The sequence below is a fragment of the Triturus cristatus genome, chromosome 2_1, assembly GCF_964204655.1.
Source record: "Triturus cristatus chromosome 2_1, aTriCri1.1, whole genome shotgun sequence".
NCBI classification, from domain to species: domain Eukaryota; kingdom Metazoa; phylum Chordata; class Amphibia; order Caudata; family Salamandridae; genus Triturus; species Triturus cristatus.
Genome location: NC_140581.1, coordinates 841,987,269 through 842,006,590, shown reverse-complemented (window position 1 = coordinate 842,006,590; position 19,322 = coordinate 841,987,269). Strand labels below are relative to the sequence as shown.

At 44.9% G+C, this 19,322-nt stretch overlaps 1 protein-coding gene across 1 annotated transcript in view; it reads right to left on the bottom strand.

Annotated features, from left to right (window-relative positions):
- Positions 1-19,322, bottom strand: part of TUT7 (terminal uridylyl transferase 7) — a 1,376,479-nt gene that overhangs the window by 31,562 nt on the left and 1,325,595 nt on the right. Inside the window, exon 26 of the mRNA XM_085632922.1 lies at positions 8,133-8,209. Within this exon, the coding sequence (XP_085489048.1) occupies positions 8,133-8,209 (77 nt within the window). The remainder of the gene's footprint in view (positions 1-8,132; positions 8,210-19,322) is intronic.

Sequence of the window (19,322 nt, the reverse complement as noted above, 5' to 3'; positions counted from 1 at the left end):
CGAAAAGCAGAGAAACAAAACAGAGAGAAACAAAGGGTGAGGAACAGCACCAGTTGGCACCAAGGTACCAGAAAGCCATAGCAGGGAAAGAGCAGAGCACCACTTTGAGAAACAACTGTGCAAACCAAGGCGATAGCATCCCGGAGGCACAAGTATATGAAAGCACCGGAACAGAAAGAAAGAAAGAAAGAAAGAAAGAAAGAAAGAGAGAGAGAAAAAAAGAGAGAGAGAGAGAAAAAGAGAGAAAAAGAGAGAGAGAGAAAGAGAAAAAGAGAGAGAGAGAGAGAGAAAGAGAGAGAGAAAGAGAAAAAGAAAGAGAAAGAGAAAAAGAGAGAGAGAATGAGAGAGAGAATGAGAGAGAGAGAGAGAGAGAGAGAGAGAGAGAGAGAGAGAGAGAGAGAGAGAGAGAGAGAGAGAAACCGCAACCCACACAGTGAAGGGCCACAAGTCCGGAACAGAGGAGCAACAGCAATCCACCCACAGACTACATAGTCAAGGAGGGCCAGGGTCCCTGAAAGGAGCAGGAGGCCAAAGGACAGGTAAAGAATCCCCAACACAGAAGACCACAAGGGGATCAGAAACTCCAAACAACAGATGGAAAAAAGAGCAAAAGGAGACCCCTACACTGGAAAGAACCCAGCTGGAGGGAAGCAAAGGCACGCAGCAACCAACCATCCTGTATCAAAAGAAAGAAGGGGGGGATGGAACCATAAAGCAGAACCGGACAGCCTGACCGAAGACAAGCCACCCAGAGGGAGGCGAGTGCAGAAACCCAAGCAGAGGGTCCTCGCAGAACGGGGAGGAAGGGTGGGTCGTGAAGGAATCTGCAGCTAGAATCGTCTCTACCAGATACATCATTACCGGAGGTAAGTAACTTGTACATCTGATAGAGACTACTAGCTGCAGATTACTTAACGTAGAATAGATACCCTAGCCATACCCAGAAGGGAGGAGGGCCTGCATGTGAGCTTCCCCAGCAGGAGAGACACAGGGCCCCAGCAGGGGACATGTCACAGGAACAAGAAGGGAAGGCCAGGAGATCCCACGCCCAATTAAGAGAGGACCGCCCAACACCCCGCAGGGGCAGACAGCACCCGAAGCGCCTCAAGGAACAAAAGAAGCACCTCAAACCCCAGGGAGAAGAGGCAGAACCGGAGACAGGGCCCACCGTAAGAAGCACACACAGTGATGGGAAACAGCCTAACACACCTCGGCCGCAAGCAGCGGACAAGGCGGGAACGGCCACACCGCCAATAGCGCAGAGGTAAGAAGACAAGCACAAAAGCACCAAGCCCCAGCGGAACCAGAGGCAGGGGTACAAGGGAACACATTAAGGGCCACGACGGTGGACCAGAACAAGCAGGCATGCGCAGGCACGTACAGCCAGCAGTAGGCAACACCATGGAGCAGAGCACTAGAACAAGCCAGGCGCAAGCAGAAGACAGAGGTCAGGGAGGGCCAGGACACACCCTAAGAGAGGGGCCGGTTCCTCCGTGGGCGACGGCTGTAAGCTAAGCCGTCCATCCCCCTGCCCAACAGGAGGAAGAAAAGGCCAAGCTCGGAATGGGGGAAGGTTGACCGACGAGTGGGGAACCTGAGGCGCCTCTGGGGAAGACTGTGGGCGCAGGGACGGCGAAGAGCCCTCCTTGGAAGACGCCGGGTAAAAGGCCACGATGCGGCGTCCCGTCTCTGGGGAAGAAGAGACAAACAGCTGCTGAACCTCTGGAGAAGAGTGGGCCTCCAAAGACGAATCAACGACCTGACGCCGGCACGGCGCCGTGGAGTCCACCACTGGTGTCAGCACAACGTCGACTGGCGCCGAAGGGGATGCCGAGACGACCTCCGCCACGACTTGCGGGGTCGGAGCCGGGGCGGCCAAAGACCGGCGCCGACTCGACCTCCGACGAGGCAGCGGCCAGCGTGGAGCAACGAGGGGGGCCCGGGGATGCGCCCCAGCCTCTAGACAGCACCTGCAGCACCGCCAGGGCCAGCAGCCGCCGGCGCCTGAGTGGCGTCAGCTCGGCCTCGGACAAGGCCGCCGCCTGCCCTGAGGACCGAGGGGGACTCGAGGACAAGCCCCGAGTCCCGGCAACCTCCAGCGACACCAGATGGACCCCACGGGGGTTTGCGGCAAGGCAGAGGCACCGTGGTCCGAAGGAGGGAAACCTGTAGGGTCGCACCCCGACACCACATCTCCAAGACCTAAAGCCAAACCTGTCGGGCCGGAGCCGCCGGTGACTCCGCAGAAGGCCCCGCACATGGCAAGGGATCCGCAGACGTCCCAGGAAGAAGAGGAGGAGCCAAGGAGGCGTCAGGGCTGCAGCATAGGCCTCCATTTGGGATCTGGTCGCCCCCATGCCGGGAAACAGCGGGTAGGGTGGCGATGCGTGAGGCCGCACGACCTGTGGAGAACCCACGCCCCCCACAGGGCGGGGACCGGGGCTCGGGGACAAGCTGCGACACTTACCCACAGGAGAGCGACACCCTTGCGGCCTCAGAGAGGGACGATGTCGGTGACGGAAGCTGCGGTTCTTGAACCCTTCCACGGGGGACAGACGCGGTCCTGCAAGACCCACATATTTACTAGGGAAACAGGATTTCTCAATAGATTTTTTAATGATAAATATGAAGCATTTTTCTATGTGAGAGGACTTTCAGGTCCTAGCTCAAGACAGTGTTCGTTCACCTGTCAACAGTAGTTGACTACATCTAAGGGTTTGAAATATGTAGCAGCACATCACGACTATAATATACATATTATTAAAAGATATAGGCTTAATGACCAGGTTAATGTAAATTTGGGCGCTCGGTAATCATTTTAGAAGAATGGTGGGCCCGCTAGATGTTGTTGTGTCCCTACAGGAAAATGGGATGTCTATGTAACAAACACAGAATGCAAGCTCTAGTAAAAAATAAACTTAAGATAAAATCACTTGCAAATTGAACATTCGAAAAAGAGCGCCATCAGAAGCAGCAAGATGTTTGTTATTCATTCTGCAGATAAGACTACTCAAAATCAGAAAGTGATCTGGTATTACACGGGGCACTGAGAAGGAAGAAGTAGTATTTAGTGAAAAGGCAAAACATGATCTATGTAAAGGGCTGAGTAGTGCTCAAAGAGGTAAAGGGATGCAGAAGATGTGGAGAGGGAGTCCTGTTTCCCTGGCTCATCCTCCCTTTCTGCTTTGTTCTGTTCAACAGAGCAGAAAGGGAGTAGAAGCTGGAAAAACAGAACGGAGGGTTTAAAAAATGAGTTCCTTAGTACATGAGCATCTGCTTTACTTCCCCACATCTCTATCTAAGATATAAAGATACTTTACAAGTTGGGTGAATTGGCCAGTTCAAGATTATACCACCTGGTAAACCTGGCAACAGGTGCTTTACAAACAACCCTGCACTGACATACAGCAATTAGAAGTAGGTTAGAGGAAGATGGGAGTTTTACCATTGTCCTGTAAAAAGCTGTTGAACAGTTGAATGAATAAGAAGACCAACAGTTAGAAGTGCGCCTATGGTTTCGTAAGTAGTGTGAGTGAGGATAAAAAATTATCCACCACATCACAATTTTAGTTATAGTCTGTTGTGTAGAATAATATGAGTATATATTTTATTTGAGGAAGGATAGCGTCCTAAATGAGGACATCCCAGATGATGAAGCATGATATCATATGTCAAGGAGGGCACAAAGTCCATCTAACCGAACATCTACAGGGATACAAGTACTCAGTAACAGCTACCAAATGAATGGGGTTTCATCCTTGTATAGTAAAACTTAAAGTTGAAATCTTTATGTGAGATACATATTGGAAAAGGCATTGATACAGTTTCTCGGGTAATTGTATGGAGTGTCAGTATCTAGTATAACTGATGTTATTAAGCTAGGAACATTTATGAATGTTTTCATGAGCACAAATAGTAATTTTCAGGCTTAAGTTTTTTTACTGGTTAAAAACATTTCACATGTTTAGTATATATGTTTAATGGTCTAATAAACTACAATAATAATATTCAAAATGAATGTGCATGAGGAAAGAAACTCTTTCACAGCAGGTCAATTTCCTGGATTAAACACCTGGTTCACCACAACTCCACCAAATTTAGTAAGGATTATAAATGGAAATGCAAAATTATCCTGAAATGTCAGCTAAAGAGTTATATTTCTGGATGTTGTAAAACCAGGGATTTAACCAATTTAGATCCACTAAGCTGTTAAGGAATGCAATTCAATTATGTTAAAAAGAAGAATGATTCAGAAAGATAAGTAAAAAAGTACAAATTATTTTGAGCAACAGCATCCTTCTGTGCATGAGTCAGAGGCTGGTCAGCAGTAGCACTGGTCAACCTAACGGTGAGAGGGATTAAATTAGCACTGCATGGTGAGGGAGAAGGTCGCCAAGGAACAGGCTATTGGGTGGGGGCGCAGAATTAGATGGCAAAATGAGATTGAGTGGGTTGTAATACATGTGATAATTAAGGGTAGGGGCAATGGAAGAATATTTGTGGAAGGCATCTTTTCGACTGGACTGTGTCATACCAGAACAATTGTAGCTTGTGCTGATTCATTTAGATTTCAACATTTTACACTCTTGAGTAACAATCTGTACTGGGTATGATAAATGGTGTAGGGACCTACCCTGAATGTACAACAATAGTAGGGAGACTTTCATTTGAAAGAGCATTGACTATAGATATCAGTCCTACCCTGGTGAAAATGATGCCTTTTGTGCAGCTCTTTACCACAATTATGCTTGATGTAGAAGGTACGGCAGAAAGGTTGCATTTGCAATTGTAAAACACTACAGTTTTCTGAATTACCTGCCGGGCTAGACTAGTACTTGGTACAACCACTTATTCTGAATGGGGAGAGAAATTTGCCTACAATGACAGAATATGCACAATTCGAGATCGGCAGGTACTAAGTAAGTTTGGGAGTACGCATGGGGTGTATCAAGCAAATGATTCCATACAGAGGCCTCATGAAACAAACATTGGCCAAGCCAACAGGTCTCGCCTTTTGGACCTATTGGCTTTTCCAAAGTTTTCTGCCATGCTATACAGCCCCCCCGATGTTGTGCAGAGTGACTAAAAAAAGAGCAAAAAAAAGTTCTTTTGTGGGCACGCACAACAAGCATGATCATGCCTACAAAATGGTCAAATGTTTTCCCCTTTTTGTCTCAATTTTTTTTCAAAGGGCGTAAGCGGGTGGGGGAAGCAACACAGGGGTTGGAATCCCAGAGGGGATGGGGAAGCAACACAGGTGTGGGTAAAGCGATGCATGGTGGGAAAGCAACACAGAAGGCATGGGAGAAAATATGGAAAGAAGAACATGGAGAGGGGTAAGCCAATGGACAAGAAAGAGTGCAACGTGGAGCTAGGGTGAGGAAGCACATGGGTGTGAAAGCAAAAGCGGGGAAGAAGTGCATGAGGGCAAGCGCATTGCAGAGGGGAGGCTGTGAGAAGCATGTAGGCAGAGAAAGAGCAACACAAGTGCGAGGGGGGAGTACATAAGGGAGACAGCTGAAAAACACATGAACTCTTGGAGTGCCGAAAAAAAAGCAGCACCTGAAAAGTGAGCAGTGGAAGTAAGCAAGTAATGTGTTTATTCTCCAGGGAAGGGACACATGCATGAAGAGGAAGTAAAGCCCATACAAGTTAATGAATAAAAAACAAGCAAATTAGAGTGACAATGAAGCTAACCAATGGTAAGCAAAGGGCGGGCTTTAAGCCCACTGTATGCTGACAATACATCTTGCAACTGACAACCCATGTAAGATTTAAAAAGCACTTTCTGACAGACTGAAGCTGCACAAATGTAGTGAATAAAATCAAATTCATTCAAACACCTTTGCTTTGCCATTTCTATCACACGCACACCTGCAGCTTCTCTGCTCTTCATTATTCTTGTTCGTTAGTACTATTAGACGTGTCTTGTGCTACTCTGCGTTACCGTTCCAGGATCATTCTATACTGATTTTCTATTTCATGCAAAATGTACATGCTTGGAATTTTCTAACTAGCATTATTGTGGCTGTGTGAACTGGGGAAATTGTTAAGCTGAGCCACTCTTTTGGGGCTAATAACAATTAGCATCCAGATCTTTGAGATTCAGCCTTTGATTCTGCTGAGAAAACAAGACTTGTTAATTGAATCTACTCAGGGAAGGTAGAAGGTATGATGTGTAGAAAAGTAAAGGGCACATCTCTGTAGAGAAAAGGAAGGGGGAGGACTAAAAGGAGGAAACTTGGACAAGTGCAGATAGAAAGAGGGCTGGGGCTGGCTCAAGAAAAGAAGGGAGAGGCTATTGGTTGTAGAGAAAGTGGAGGAAGTAGGGCAGAAAGGAGGACAAGGGACAACTGAAGGCTGGAAGATTGTACTGTAGTCACCCACCCTCAGTCAGTCGTAGACTGCCCATGCTAAGCCAGCGATCCTCAATAAAGACCGCAGGGTGAATGACTGTCCTCAGAAAGAGAGGCTCTGGGTGACCCTATCTTGTGCAGCCTGCATCACGCCTCGAATGCAGGTAATGTAGTGTTAAAAGAGTGGTGCCGTGCCTCATTCTCTGCTCTGTTAAATGGTCCTAGGTATGGTCTGATATCATGTGACCCTTGTCATCATAAGACAAACACAAGCTTATTCATGTAGGGAACATCATACTTCTTTTTGTTTTCTTTTCCCACTTACAATCAAAGTAATGGAATCACATTTATAATCAACACAATCTTTTTCAGCCTGAGACATGCAGTAACAAATGCATATTCTCCCAAAACACATGACTAGGGCGTGTCTTCATGGGTGAGTATACTTTATCTGGCATCGATTAACTTGATTATTTGAGAAAATGTCCAAATGTATGGTGCCAGGCTGACTGACTGGGTCATTTGAGTCAGACAGGAGCAGATCCATCAGTGTGTGCATCCTTGGATTATGATGTCATGTAAGCGTTGGCTAAGGATAGGGTGGGAGACTGTGTCAAATACTGCGATAAGGTCCAGGAGGATAAAAGCCGCCATGTCTTCTCTGTTCAGAATGATGCCTATGTCATCTGTGGTGGCAATGAGAGCAGTTTCTGTTCTGTGGTTGTGTCTGAAACCAGACTGAGTAATGTCAAAGAGGTCGTTGAGGTATTCAGTGAGGCATCTGTTGATGATTTTCTTTAAGACCTTGGCTGGGAATATGAGCAGGGAGATTGGTTTGTAGTTGGCAAGCGTTGAAGGGTCAGCGGAAGGTTTCTTAGCATCTAGGAAGGTCGCTGAAAAGGTCGAGGCATTCAGAATCGGATGAGGAGCTTGAACGATAGGTGTTCCATGTTTGAAGATAGGTCTGTGGAGGTCGTGCAGCTGATGGTGTTCTTGTAGATGATGGTGATTCCCCCTTCCTGTTAGAACTTATTTCTTTGTCCACTTCATTTGAACTCGGTTTTAAAGAAGGCAAAACAATATCATGCCAACCGGCAAGGGAAGTAGATTAACTTGGTTTTATTTTCTAGCATTTAAGAATGCACAAATGGAAGAAGGGGCTTTTTGAAACTATATGCACTGCCTTTAAGCATCAGTGTTAAGCCATAGTCAGACAGAGATAACAGACATCGAGACGACATTGGGTAAAGGAAAGATCTAGTAATTATAGATGTGCTTCTAACTGGAAACCCTCATCATATTTTTTTTTTTTTTTTTTTTAAACAAACTTTTCTTTAAAGATTTGAAGCCTGCTGTACAAAACTTAGAAGGAAACATAGTTCTCTTACCTGTAACTATTTTTGAGTGCATTTGCGTCCTAGGGGTAAAGGCCCGCCCTCATGTTTGGTTGTTATTGAATCTCATAGATGCTAAGTAGCTAAGCATAGATTCCGAGGTTCTTCCTGTTTTTTGCATATTAGCTAATATCATGAATAACCATAAAAATAATTCGAGCTCGAAGAATGGAACAAAGACTGGCATCTCCCAAAGTTGTGGGTTCAGAATTGGAACAGCCATTTGTCCTCTACGTCACAAGTTGCTCCCAAAGTGGCAAACGTTGCATCTTGTAAACACATAACATACAATACCTGCCTTCTGCTAGAAAATCCACACTCATGTTAAATCCCAACATTATTTTGATATATACTTGATGCCGTCTATTAAAGTGGTACATACCTGATGCAATCTACTAGCTTGTCTAACTGAGCTGGGAGAAGACGGTGATCCGCACAAGCTATCAGATTTAGAACCACCTAAAATTATAGGAAATAGAGAAATGAAAGTAGTTTAGTAGGAACCAATATTACCCCGTCAGTTCAAATGACACAAGGCGATGAAAATGAAGAATCCTACATCATCACCTAACCTAGTCAATGTACATCAAAGTAAGCATAGAGAAATGACCATGTTTTTTGGGGTTTGGGATACACCATGATTGCATCAGAACCCCCAATCTACAAATGGATAAACAGCAATCCAAAAAATCATTACATTAGATTTGCTTGTAGTAGTAACATTCTGCACTGAATGACCAACAGTTTTCTGTGTCAAGAAGGATTTGATTTTGTAATACTAATTAGTGAAGATTACGATCAACCGGTCTCTCTTTCGGACATTATTCCAGGTGAAGGAAGTGAGAACTTTGAGAATTTTGCTTGACAACACTCCATATAAATAATGCTGCAATTTCAACACATTATGAACTCAAAGTTGAGCAAAAAAATCCCATTTTGAACCTGACAAATAAATTCATCAACAGTTTACTAAACGTGACTGACCCATCAGGCACAGAAATTACATGGACCTAATCCTCTAAACTCTCCAGTATTTTCCAGCAGCTTGATGAAAGCAATCTGGCCCGTTGGGTGCTAGAGTACCGTACGTGAGCCATATATTTAGTAACAATCAACCAACTAGAAGACTGAGCAATTCTACACACTACAAACCAGTTCCATGGAAGTTCAAAAGGGTCAGGCAAGGAAACAATAACTCAACATCAAATGGAGTTAATTAGTTGACCCATTTACTTTTGATACTAAGACCACAATAAGATTATCTCCAATCACAGGGGAGTTTAAAAAAACCAGCATATTTGATTACCTCCAACGTGAACCTCGCTTTAAGGTACACAGAGGGTCAAACTGTATTAGCATGGTGAAGAGGTTATAGTGGCACACAAGGCTTTCAATGAAATCGAGTAAAATAAATAATAATGTCATTTAAAACCATTCATATAAATACCAACTCATGTACACATGCTTATCACAAACCAGTCAGCTCCCTGGTGGTTAGTCAAAATCACAATAGGCACTCATCTGGTTCCACGCAGTATTTCCTGTGTGCACAATGTCGCTCTTGATGCTGTGGTTGGTGTTTTTGTGACAGCCCAGGGACTTGGCAGTTTCAAGGAGTTAGTCTGCCAAAATTCATATTTGGAATACACTATTGAACATGTTGTTGCCTGCTGTTGTTGGTGATGAGCAAACATTCTTGCTTGAGATAATCTCTGGACATTCAGATGGGAGTTCTCACATGCGATAATGCTCATCTTATTTCTGCTTTAAAGCCCCTTAATGACCTATGCTTACTCATAGCCCATTATAGCTAAAGACAACACACATTCCATAGTACTTGTTGCTTGCTATTTCATTCAAATGTATTCACAATATAACTATGTATTCTTATGGTTTAATAGTGTATTAATAGTTCTTATATTATGTTCGTGAATTATGGCATTTAGAAAAGGCTTAGTAGCTCTGGATGAATATGTAAAGTAATCCACATTTTACATCATAAATCATCTAGTTCATTAAAAAAACAATTAAGGTAATAATATACAAAGCCGATTTGAGAGTCTCTTGGGAAGAGAGAAGCTTTAGACATTCTAGGCGGAGTTTTTACGAGAAACAGTCATCCAATGTCATGTTCCTTTTCTCAGTCTCTGGCTCGCACGAGAACAGCAAGAAAACAGACGCCGGCTGGTCTTCTCACTAGGCAGGCAACAGACTGAGGAAACACGAATACGATGGACAGGCATGTGTGTGCCATATAGGAAGTTCCTATTTTGGTAAGATTTTAATGCTAATGTAGACATTAGCTAGGACTAGGGAAGAAGAGAATTGATTCCATCACATATTCCATCCAAGGTTGTCATCTATCATACTGCCCGTTTTCATTTCATTTACATGTTTTGCCTTTATTTTACTCACCATAATATTTATATCTGCAATTACGTTTTTTCATATATTCTGCATTAGTACCAGGCTTCAATATACAGATAAAGCTTTTTAAAATTAGTGTGGATTTTTTGTGTGTGTACATCCTTTGGGAAATGTGGCCCACTCACCCACTTAAAGAAAATGTATTCCAAACAGTCTCTGACACGATCTGATAGTTGCCCAAGCACATTATCTTCAGGTAAGACATGGGAAATGAGTGTATCACAGTCAGTCTGTTTTTCCTGCTTAAACTGGAAATGCAACAAACCTTTTCTTGCCTAAGGTCCAAGGGTAATCTTTTGGGCCATGGTTACAAGGGAACTTGTAAAAGTGTATCATAGTGGTGGTCACACAAATTGCTAGGATGGTTAATGTTCAGGCTGGAGGAGGACTTCAGGAAGTGATGTGTTCTCCATATACTAGAGCATGTTCATTTCCTTTTTCATCCAGCACCACTCTAGGTAAAGGTTGAAGATCGAAAAATACTGGATAGAGTCTTAGGGAAAACTACTGGTCATGTAAATGACAATGTGGAGGAAATCCCCTCGTCCAGCAGGGCTCCGTTTATTAAGTATTGAGTCAACCATTGAATTATGATTCCATCTAATCTCATTGGGAATACAAAAGTACCAAGAGCAGCTTCATGTTTAAATAAATAAATAAATCTTCATTGCATTTGTTATAGATATGTACATATGAATCCGTACATGTTCTATCATAATGTACTATGAAAAGGCGATCAATATGCACAATGGAAGTAATCAGAAGTACATTCTTGTCAAACAGAGCTGCAAACCATATTAACAAACTGATAAACCTTAACTAGTCCATACATTTCTATTCATCCAAGTATGTCACCACGACCATCTGTGCGCCAATAATCTGTTAGGTATGTCAATATTACAAACAGAAAGGTCTAATAATTAATCCCGCAATTCCCTCACAACAACTCATGTTGCACCTTATTGGGAGCGGCACAGATATATATATGCCCATTAAGTCCCTTCTCCCCTCCCCCAGAGGTGTCAAAAGTGAACAGCCTATGAGGTGTCTATAGAAATGAGTGAGTACTGGGGGCCCATGATGGAGGCATATTATCAATTTTGGCTTGAATTACCAGGTGTATGGTGATCTATTCCATAACTGTTGCTCCCCGCCTCTGTCTCTGGAGAAAGGTTAACACATGCAGTTCCGCCACCGTCCACTGCTGCATGTCCCTCACCCGTTTGTGGATTGTAAGAACTGTAGGGCCTTTCCAATGCATTGCAGTATTACCCTTACAAACCAGTACACCTATATCGACAAATTTTGACACTGGGTCTGGGAAACAAGTTGCCATATTTGCATCTAGCCTCCGCCCTGTAATATCCCGTATGACGTCAATCAACACCGACCAATAGTGTTGTATCATTGGACAGTGCTACACCATATGGAAAAAAAATCTGCTTTGTCAGCTGTGCATCTGTGGCATGTTGACACACCCCCGGGTATATTTTGGCTACGTGCGCTGAGGAAAGGTATGTATGGTTGAAGAAATTTAACTGAGTATATACTTAATACTGAGGTCTCTGTTTACAGTTTTAGTATACTTTAAAACCGGTTTTTGTGTGGTAGTTCTTCCCCCAACTGCTGCTTATTTTATTTATTTGAAAAGCTTTTTAAAGCGCGAACATGACCCGACAGGTTATCAGAGCTCTGTATATTGTCGCCTGCTTGTTTAGGCCAGAGCAGGAAGGTATCCTCAAAATCAACTTAACAGTAAAAGCAGATTACAGACAAAGGTAGATCGGCATCAGTGTTGTGCGCAAAAGGTAGCTTGCAACAAAGGACAGGTAGAAGATAAGATGTGATGAGCATTTCAAAATGTAAGTGATGTTACAAAGCTATTGACTCACAAGTCTATTCATGATCGAGCCTAAGATTACGGACCCATATGACAGCATATGGAACAGTTAGCAGATTGCATCAAGGTATGAGAGGACAAGGATGAAGGGTCCTTTCAAAGGCTTAAGAAGTTACAGAACTATCGTCTCCAGTGGCTGTTCATGAGCAGGCGTTTGACTTCTTTTTCAAAAGAGGAGGACAAAGGGATTGTTCTGATTTCTGGCGGGAGAGCATTCCATATACTTCGCGCAAGACCGGAGAAAGTGCAGTTGTAAGTTCTCTTCTTTTTGAACTTTGGGTGTTTCAGCAGTAGAGTGTTTGTACTTTCTGGAGCCCGATTCCCACCCGATAGGTCTAGTTTATTTGCTAGGTAAGAGGGCGTGTTATGGTCCAGAGTGTTGCGAGTCAAGCAAGCTATCTTATATTTGATTCTTGCATCAATAGACAGCCAATTCAGTTTGCATAGAACAGGTGTGATGTGGTCACGCTTTCTTGAGCCGGTGATGAGTCTGGCAGTAGAGTTCAGAGTGGCTCTTAAAGATGTCAAATTGGATTTGGGGAGTCCAGCCAAGGTCGCGATTCCGTATTCTAAGCAGGAGATCACCAGGGACTTGTCAGCTTGTTGCAGGTCAGAGGGTGGCAGGAACTTTTTGATTTTCCTTAATGTGCAGAGTTGGTAATTGGCTACTTGTTGTAGCACTGATGTGATCCTGCATATTTAGGCATTTGTCCAGAATTAGGCCTAGTGATCTAGTAGAGTTAACTACACGAGGGGTGCAGTTAAGGGCTGTAAGCTGTTTGAGCCAGTCCTGAATGGGGGCTGTATGATTGTTTGGGGCGAGCAAGAGGAATTCTGTTTTGAGTGAATTTAGCAGAAGGTGATTGAGCGATAACCATTGTTGGGTTTTATAGCGAGCAAGGTTAAAAGTAGCAATGTCTTCCGGATTAGATATGTTCATATACAGTTGGGTATCAGCCGCATACATATGGTAATAAATGTGAGATCATTTCAGAATTTCTGTGAGGGGCTCCAGATATAGGTTAAAGAGAGAGGGAGATAGAGCGGAACCTTGTGGGACTCCAATTGAGACAGGAATACTATTGGAAAGGTCATTGTTTACTTTGAATCTTTGGGTTCTCCCTTGAAGGAACGAGATAAACCAATTTAACACTGTACCTGATAAACCCTTGGAGTAAAGGCCGCTGGAGCGATCATAAGAGAGCTCAATTATGGTGAACCATAGAACGGGGAGTGGAGAGCTTGATTGAGTAAGTTTGGTACGGAGAGTTGCAGATCTAATTCGATCTTTTCTTGTTTTTCCAGTTAAATGGGCTGAGAATTCCCCACTGCTTGGGATTGAGTCTTTAAGTGTCAAGAGTTGATTAGAGGGTTGATTTGATTGTTTGATGATTTTGAAAAGTTTTTTTGGTCTATTTTTGGCCATGTCAAGTTGCGATCTAAAGTGATCAGCTTTAGAGCAGCGGATATGTTTTTTATATGCATTTCGAGTCTTCCTTAGTCTTTTGAGGTTAGCAAGAGAAGGAGAGGTTGAGAATACTTGTTAGGGATTCTTTTGAGATGTAGTGTATTCTCAACTTGAATGGTGTTCTATTTGGTTATGATAAGGTCTAGGGTGGAATCTTTGATATGCATGGGTTTGTTGCAGAATTTCTAGTTCCAGGTGTTCGAATGAGGACATCGGAGCTAGTGAATCTGTCTCACGCAGAGACTAGATCGATGGATGCAAGCAACTCCACCTCCAGTTTTAACTCGTCTGTCCAACCTAATTATGTTTTAGTCTGGGGGGACTAAAATGTCCAGGATTGGTGTAGAGGTTTCCTTGAGCCAAGTTTCCGTTAGGATCAGGGGGTCTGGATCATGTGAGAGGATCATGTCTGCAATATCAGCTGCGTGTCTTGCTGCAGACCTGCAATTACATAGCATCGATTTGATTTGCAATTTGGCGACAATGCTTTCGAGGTGAGATGTTTGGACCGGAAGTAATTTATCCATGTTCTTAGATCGGCGGTTGACACTGGGTTCTCTAAAAGGATGGGAAGTAATAGTTTGTATCTTGAAAGTAGAAGGAGCAGAAATAGAATGGACTGAATTGTAGGATTGTAGAAGGAACTGAATGTCTTTATCCGTCAGGTGATCGGAGACCCTTTTGGGTCTGGAGTGATTGTTAGCGTAGGGTCGAGATTTCCTGTGAGAATTCCCTAGGTTGTCCTTTGCTAAGATTTCGCTTTGGAACTAATTGAGCGTAGAGGAGAGGTTCTGATGATTGGTCCCCAAGGTCAAATAGAGATTCCCCCAGATTCTCTATTTTTAGAAAAATGTGCAATAAGATCTGTATGCTTTCTTTGACTAGTTTGAGATCATTCTTGATGTCATACAGCCTATCCTCAATGAGTGGAGGGTTTATCGAGTTTGAGGTAGGTATGGTGGTAGGTTGAGCGCGACAGATCAGAGTCTCTAGCAATGTTTACAAGATTTATATGTTAGAGACCAGTCTCCACTGCTAACCATCGAGCCAAGTATTATATTTGTAAGTTAGGTATCCCAGTTCCCCCACATCTATTGACCTTTCATTAGAGAGACATCACCTCTGCTAGGCCCAGATCAATATGATACACTTAAGATCTTGAAAGAAAGGATATGGGAAAGTCAGCGGAAGCACCATTAAGAAATAAAGTAACTAGAGTAACTATCATTTTGGCGTTTACCACCTTACTTCGAGGCAATAATAGTAGCTCGGTCCAAAATGTCACCCATCATCATATGCCAGATGCACATTTATCCAGATTACTGCCCTTCAACCATTCACTCATGTGGTATATTTGGGTGCCTAAATATTTAAAAGTTCCCGTAATGTGGACAGACCAGATTTATTCCTATTGACACTAAAACCAGATATGGCTCCAAAGTCGGTAAATAGCAAGCTCAATGGTGAAACGCTTGTCTCTGGGTCTCTAAAAAGAGCAAAGCGTTGTACGCTTACCAGGCCACAGCATGTACTTCATTATGTATAAGAATACTCCAGTCACATTCCTTAGTTCCTTGCAAACACCAGCGAATCGAGCAGCAACACAAACAAAATGGGCAACAGTGGGCACCCGTCAAGTTCCTCTAAATATCTACTATCTTGTCGAGTACACCTAGTCCGAATGAACCCTTGCTTGGACCCAGAAGAACAAATTACTTACCTTCTGCAACGCTTTTTCTGGTGGATACAGTATCTGCCTGTGGATTTCCCCTGCACCAGCATTCCGCGGAAACTTTTTTCTCTAGCTCTCCACGCCAAAGAGGTCATCACAATGCCACGGCTCCGCTCGCGACTCTGCATGACGTCACCGGAGCCATAAGAGAGCCTCGTCAGCGTGAGGACGTGAGTTCCGACCATTTTTTTCCGTGCCTCCGAGGCCAACAGGTGGACCGACAACAGATTCAAAGTATACACGGTACACAATATTCATACAAATACACACAGTGTAAAATCAAAAGGAAAGCCCAAGAATAAAAGCATTTCCTATAAACCACACAAAAGCATATAGAAGAGACAATACAAAACAAACATGTTAAACAACGCCACTTTTAAGGTATACAAGGGTGGACATCGGGGAGGAGGGTGGGTCAGTGATGAATCCACAGGCAGATACTGTATCCACCAGAAAAAGCGTTACCGAAGGTAAGTAACTTGTTCTTCTGATGGATACATCTGCCTGTGGATTCCTCACCTTTTTGAATAGAATCCCACAGCAGTCCCACTCCCGGAGGAGGGTGTCCACCCTTCAATACCAAAAAGTCATGCAGGACAGTGCGCGTAAAATGGCCCTCCCTCCTCATTTCGGAATCCAAGCAATAATGCTTTGCGAAAGTGTGGAGGGAGGCCCAAGTTGCAGCCTTACAAATGTCCACTACAGGAACACCTCTAGCCAAAGCAGAGGTGGATGACTTGGCTCTGGTGGAATGAGCTCTAATACCTTCAGGCAGTTCCTTACCAGCCAGAGCGTAGCAGATCTTGATGCACAAGATGATCCATCTGGAAAGAGTGCGCTTGTGCACAGCCTTGCCCTTCATGCGTCCAACGTAGCCCACAAAGAGCTGATCGTCCAATTGCAAGTCTTTAGTCCTATCCAAATAAAAGCTAACCGCTCTTTTAGGATCCAGACAATGAAGTCTCTCCTCCTCCTTGGAAGGGTGAGAGGGAGGATAGAACACAGGAAGAGTAATGGACTGCCCTAGATGGAAGGGAGTAACCACCTTAGGCACAAAAAGCAGCCCTGGTTCTGAGGACCATCCTTTCAGCATGAATGGTCAAAAACGGGGGTTTTGAACTGAGAGCCTGAAGCTCACTTACCCTCCTGGCTGAGGTAATAGCCACAGGAAATACCGTTTTAAAAGACAGGAGTCTCAAAGGACAACTATGTAAGGGTTCAAACGGGGAACCCATCAAGAAAGTCAAATCCAGATTTAAATCCCATTGAGGCATAACATAGGGGGAAGGTGGAAACCTATTGGTAAGGCCCTTAATAAATCTCAAAACAATGGGATATTTAAACAAAGATGGCTGATCCGGCAAAAAAGAAACGCCGATAAAGCTGATAAATAGCCCTTAACAGTGGCCACAGCACAGCCCTGCTGAGCCAAGAAAAGTGAAAACTGGAGAACATTTGACAAGTGGGCCTTTAAAGGATCAATGGACCTCTCTCCACACCATTTGACAAATCTAGACCATCTGGAGGAGTAGATAGACTTAGTGGAGTGTCGGCTGGACGATAAAATAACATCCACCACGTCCGGTGGGAGAGAGAAGGAACTCAGATTGCCCCGTTCAAACTCCAAGCATGAAGGTGCAGGCTCTGGAGGTGGGGGTGTAGAACCTGCCCCTGCGACTGCGAGAGGAGGTCTGCCCTGAGAGGGAGACGAGGGTGCGATGAGAGGTGAAGTAGATCTGTGTACCACACCCTTCTTGGCCAATCCGGAGAAATCAATATAACTTGGGCCCGGTCTTGGCGAATCTTTATCAGAACCCGAGGAATCAAGAGTATGGGAGGAAACACATAAAGGAGCTGTGAACTCCAATCCATCTGAAACACGTCCGCCAGCACCCCCTGCATCGGAAACTGGAGACTGCAGAACAACGGGCAGTGCGCGTTCTCGTGAGTGGCAAACAGGTCCAACCGAGGGCATCCCCACATCTCGAAGATGTGATGGACCACCTCCAGATGAAGCCGCCACTTATGATCGGCCGAGTAATGCCGACTGAGACTGTCCGCAAGAACATTCAGCACACCGGCAAGATGATTTGCGCACAAACAAATCTGATGGTTCTGAGCCCAGGAGCAGAGTCGCAGAGCCTCTCGACAGAGGCGATACGACCCTACACCTCCCTGTTTGTTGATGTACCACATCGAGGTAGTGCTGTCCGTCAGGACCTGAACCGATTGACCGCGGAGGGAAGGAAGGAAAGCCTTTAGTGCCAAACGTATCGTCCGCAATTCCAGAAGGTTGATGTGAAGCAACCTTTCCTCTGGAGACCAAAGACCTTTGACCTCCAGGTCCCCCAGATGAGTACCCTACCCTAGAGTGGAGGCATCCGTGATCACTGTGGCCACCGGCGGAGGAGGCTGAAAGGGCTTTCCCTGAGACAGGTTGCCCTGCACACTCCACCAAGTCAGCTCTGCTGCAGCATCTCTGGGGATTCTGACTGACTCCCTGAGATCTCCGTTGTGTTGATACCACTGCCTGTGGAGGCACCACTGGTGTTCCCTCAGGTGCCAGCGTGCATGACTGACCAACAGTATGCAGGAAGCGAACAGACCGAGCAGGCATAGGACCCTTAGGACCGGAACAACCGCTCCATCGTGAAACAAAGGCATCATCTCCTGAATGTCGAGAATTCTTTGTGGAGGTGGAAAAGCTCAACATACAGTAGTATCCAGTACCGCCCCTATGAACAGGTTGTGCTCAGCAGGCACCAGGTGTGATTTGGGCACATTTATTGAAAAGCCCAAGTTGAACAACAGCTGAGCTGTTACTCGCAGATGATTAAGCACCATCTCCGGTGACTCCGCTTTGAGCAGCCAGTCGTCCAGATAAGGGAAAACTGGAATCCCCGACCTCCTGATATGAGCTGCCACCACTGCCATCACCTTTGTGAAGACTTGAGGTGCAGTAGTAAGACCAAACGAGAGGACCGTAAACTGGTAGTGCTACGATCCGACCGTTTAACAGAGATACGTCCTGTGCGACTTCAGGATGGGAATGTGAAAATACGCTTCCTGCAAATCGATCAACACCATCCAGTCCTCTTGTTGCAGCGACAGAAGAACCTGAGCAAGGGTCAGCATCTTGAATTTCTCCTGTTTGAGGTAAAAATTCAAGACCCCGAGGCCCAGAATTGGACGCAACTTGCCATCCTTTTTGGGAATCAGAAAATACCGGGAGTAGCATCCCTGACCCCTTTCCTGCTCCGGAACCACCTCTATCGCACCTTTTTGCTATTAGGCAAGGACCTCCTTCTGGAGAAGAAGCAAATGATCTTCCGAACAGAAACCTTGGTAAGGAGGAGGGAATTCCCGAAAGGGAAGGGCGTACCCATTCTCTACAAGATTTAAAACCCAAAGGTCCGAAGTGACCGATTTCCAATCCTGTAGAAAGTGGGGCAGCCGACCCCTCACAGGACCCACATGTTCCAGGATGCGGGATCTAGGGCTGCTTTCCCGCAGTACCAGGGGGAGTAGGGAAGGTGGAGGGGGAAGAGGAGAGTTGACGGGCCGATCCATGCCCGCGACCCCCAGATCAAGAAGGGTAGCCTGCACATCTGGAGAAAACCAAGAGGATCGGAGCCAAGCTTGTCTCCTGGTAACTGTGGAGGAACTCATAACCCTGGCCACCGAATCAGCGGTGTCAAGTCCAGACTGTATAACCTGATGAGCTGCAGCCTGTGCATCCGTCAGCACCTCCATAAAATTACCACGCTCCTCATCAGGCAGCTTGGGTACTAATTGTTTAGCAGAATCCATCAGGGCGTGTATGTATCTTCCCAGCAAATAAGTAGCATTGGTTGACTTTAGCGCCATGCTAGATGAAGAAAAGACCTTCTTAGCCGATTGCTCCAACTTTTTAGAGTCCTGGTGAGCAGGAGCTTGAGGAAATGCTCCTGTAGAATGTTTAGAACAGGACGCCTGTACCACCAAACTTTCAGGGGACGGAAGAGAAGAGAGAAATCAGGGTCTCCTGGAGCAGATCTGTATCTCC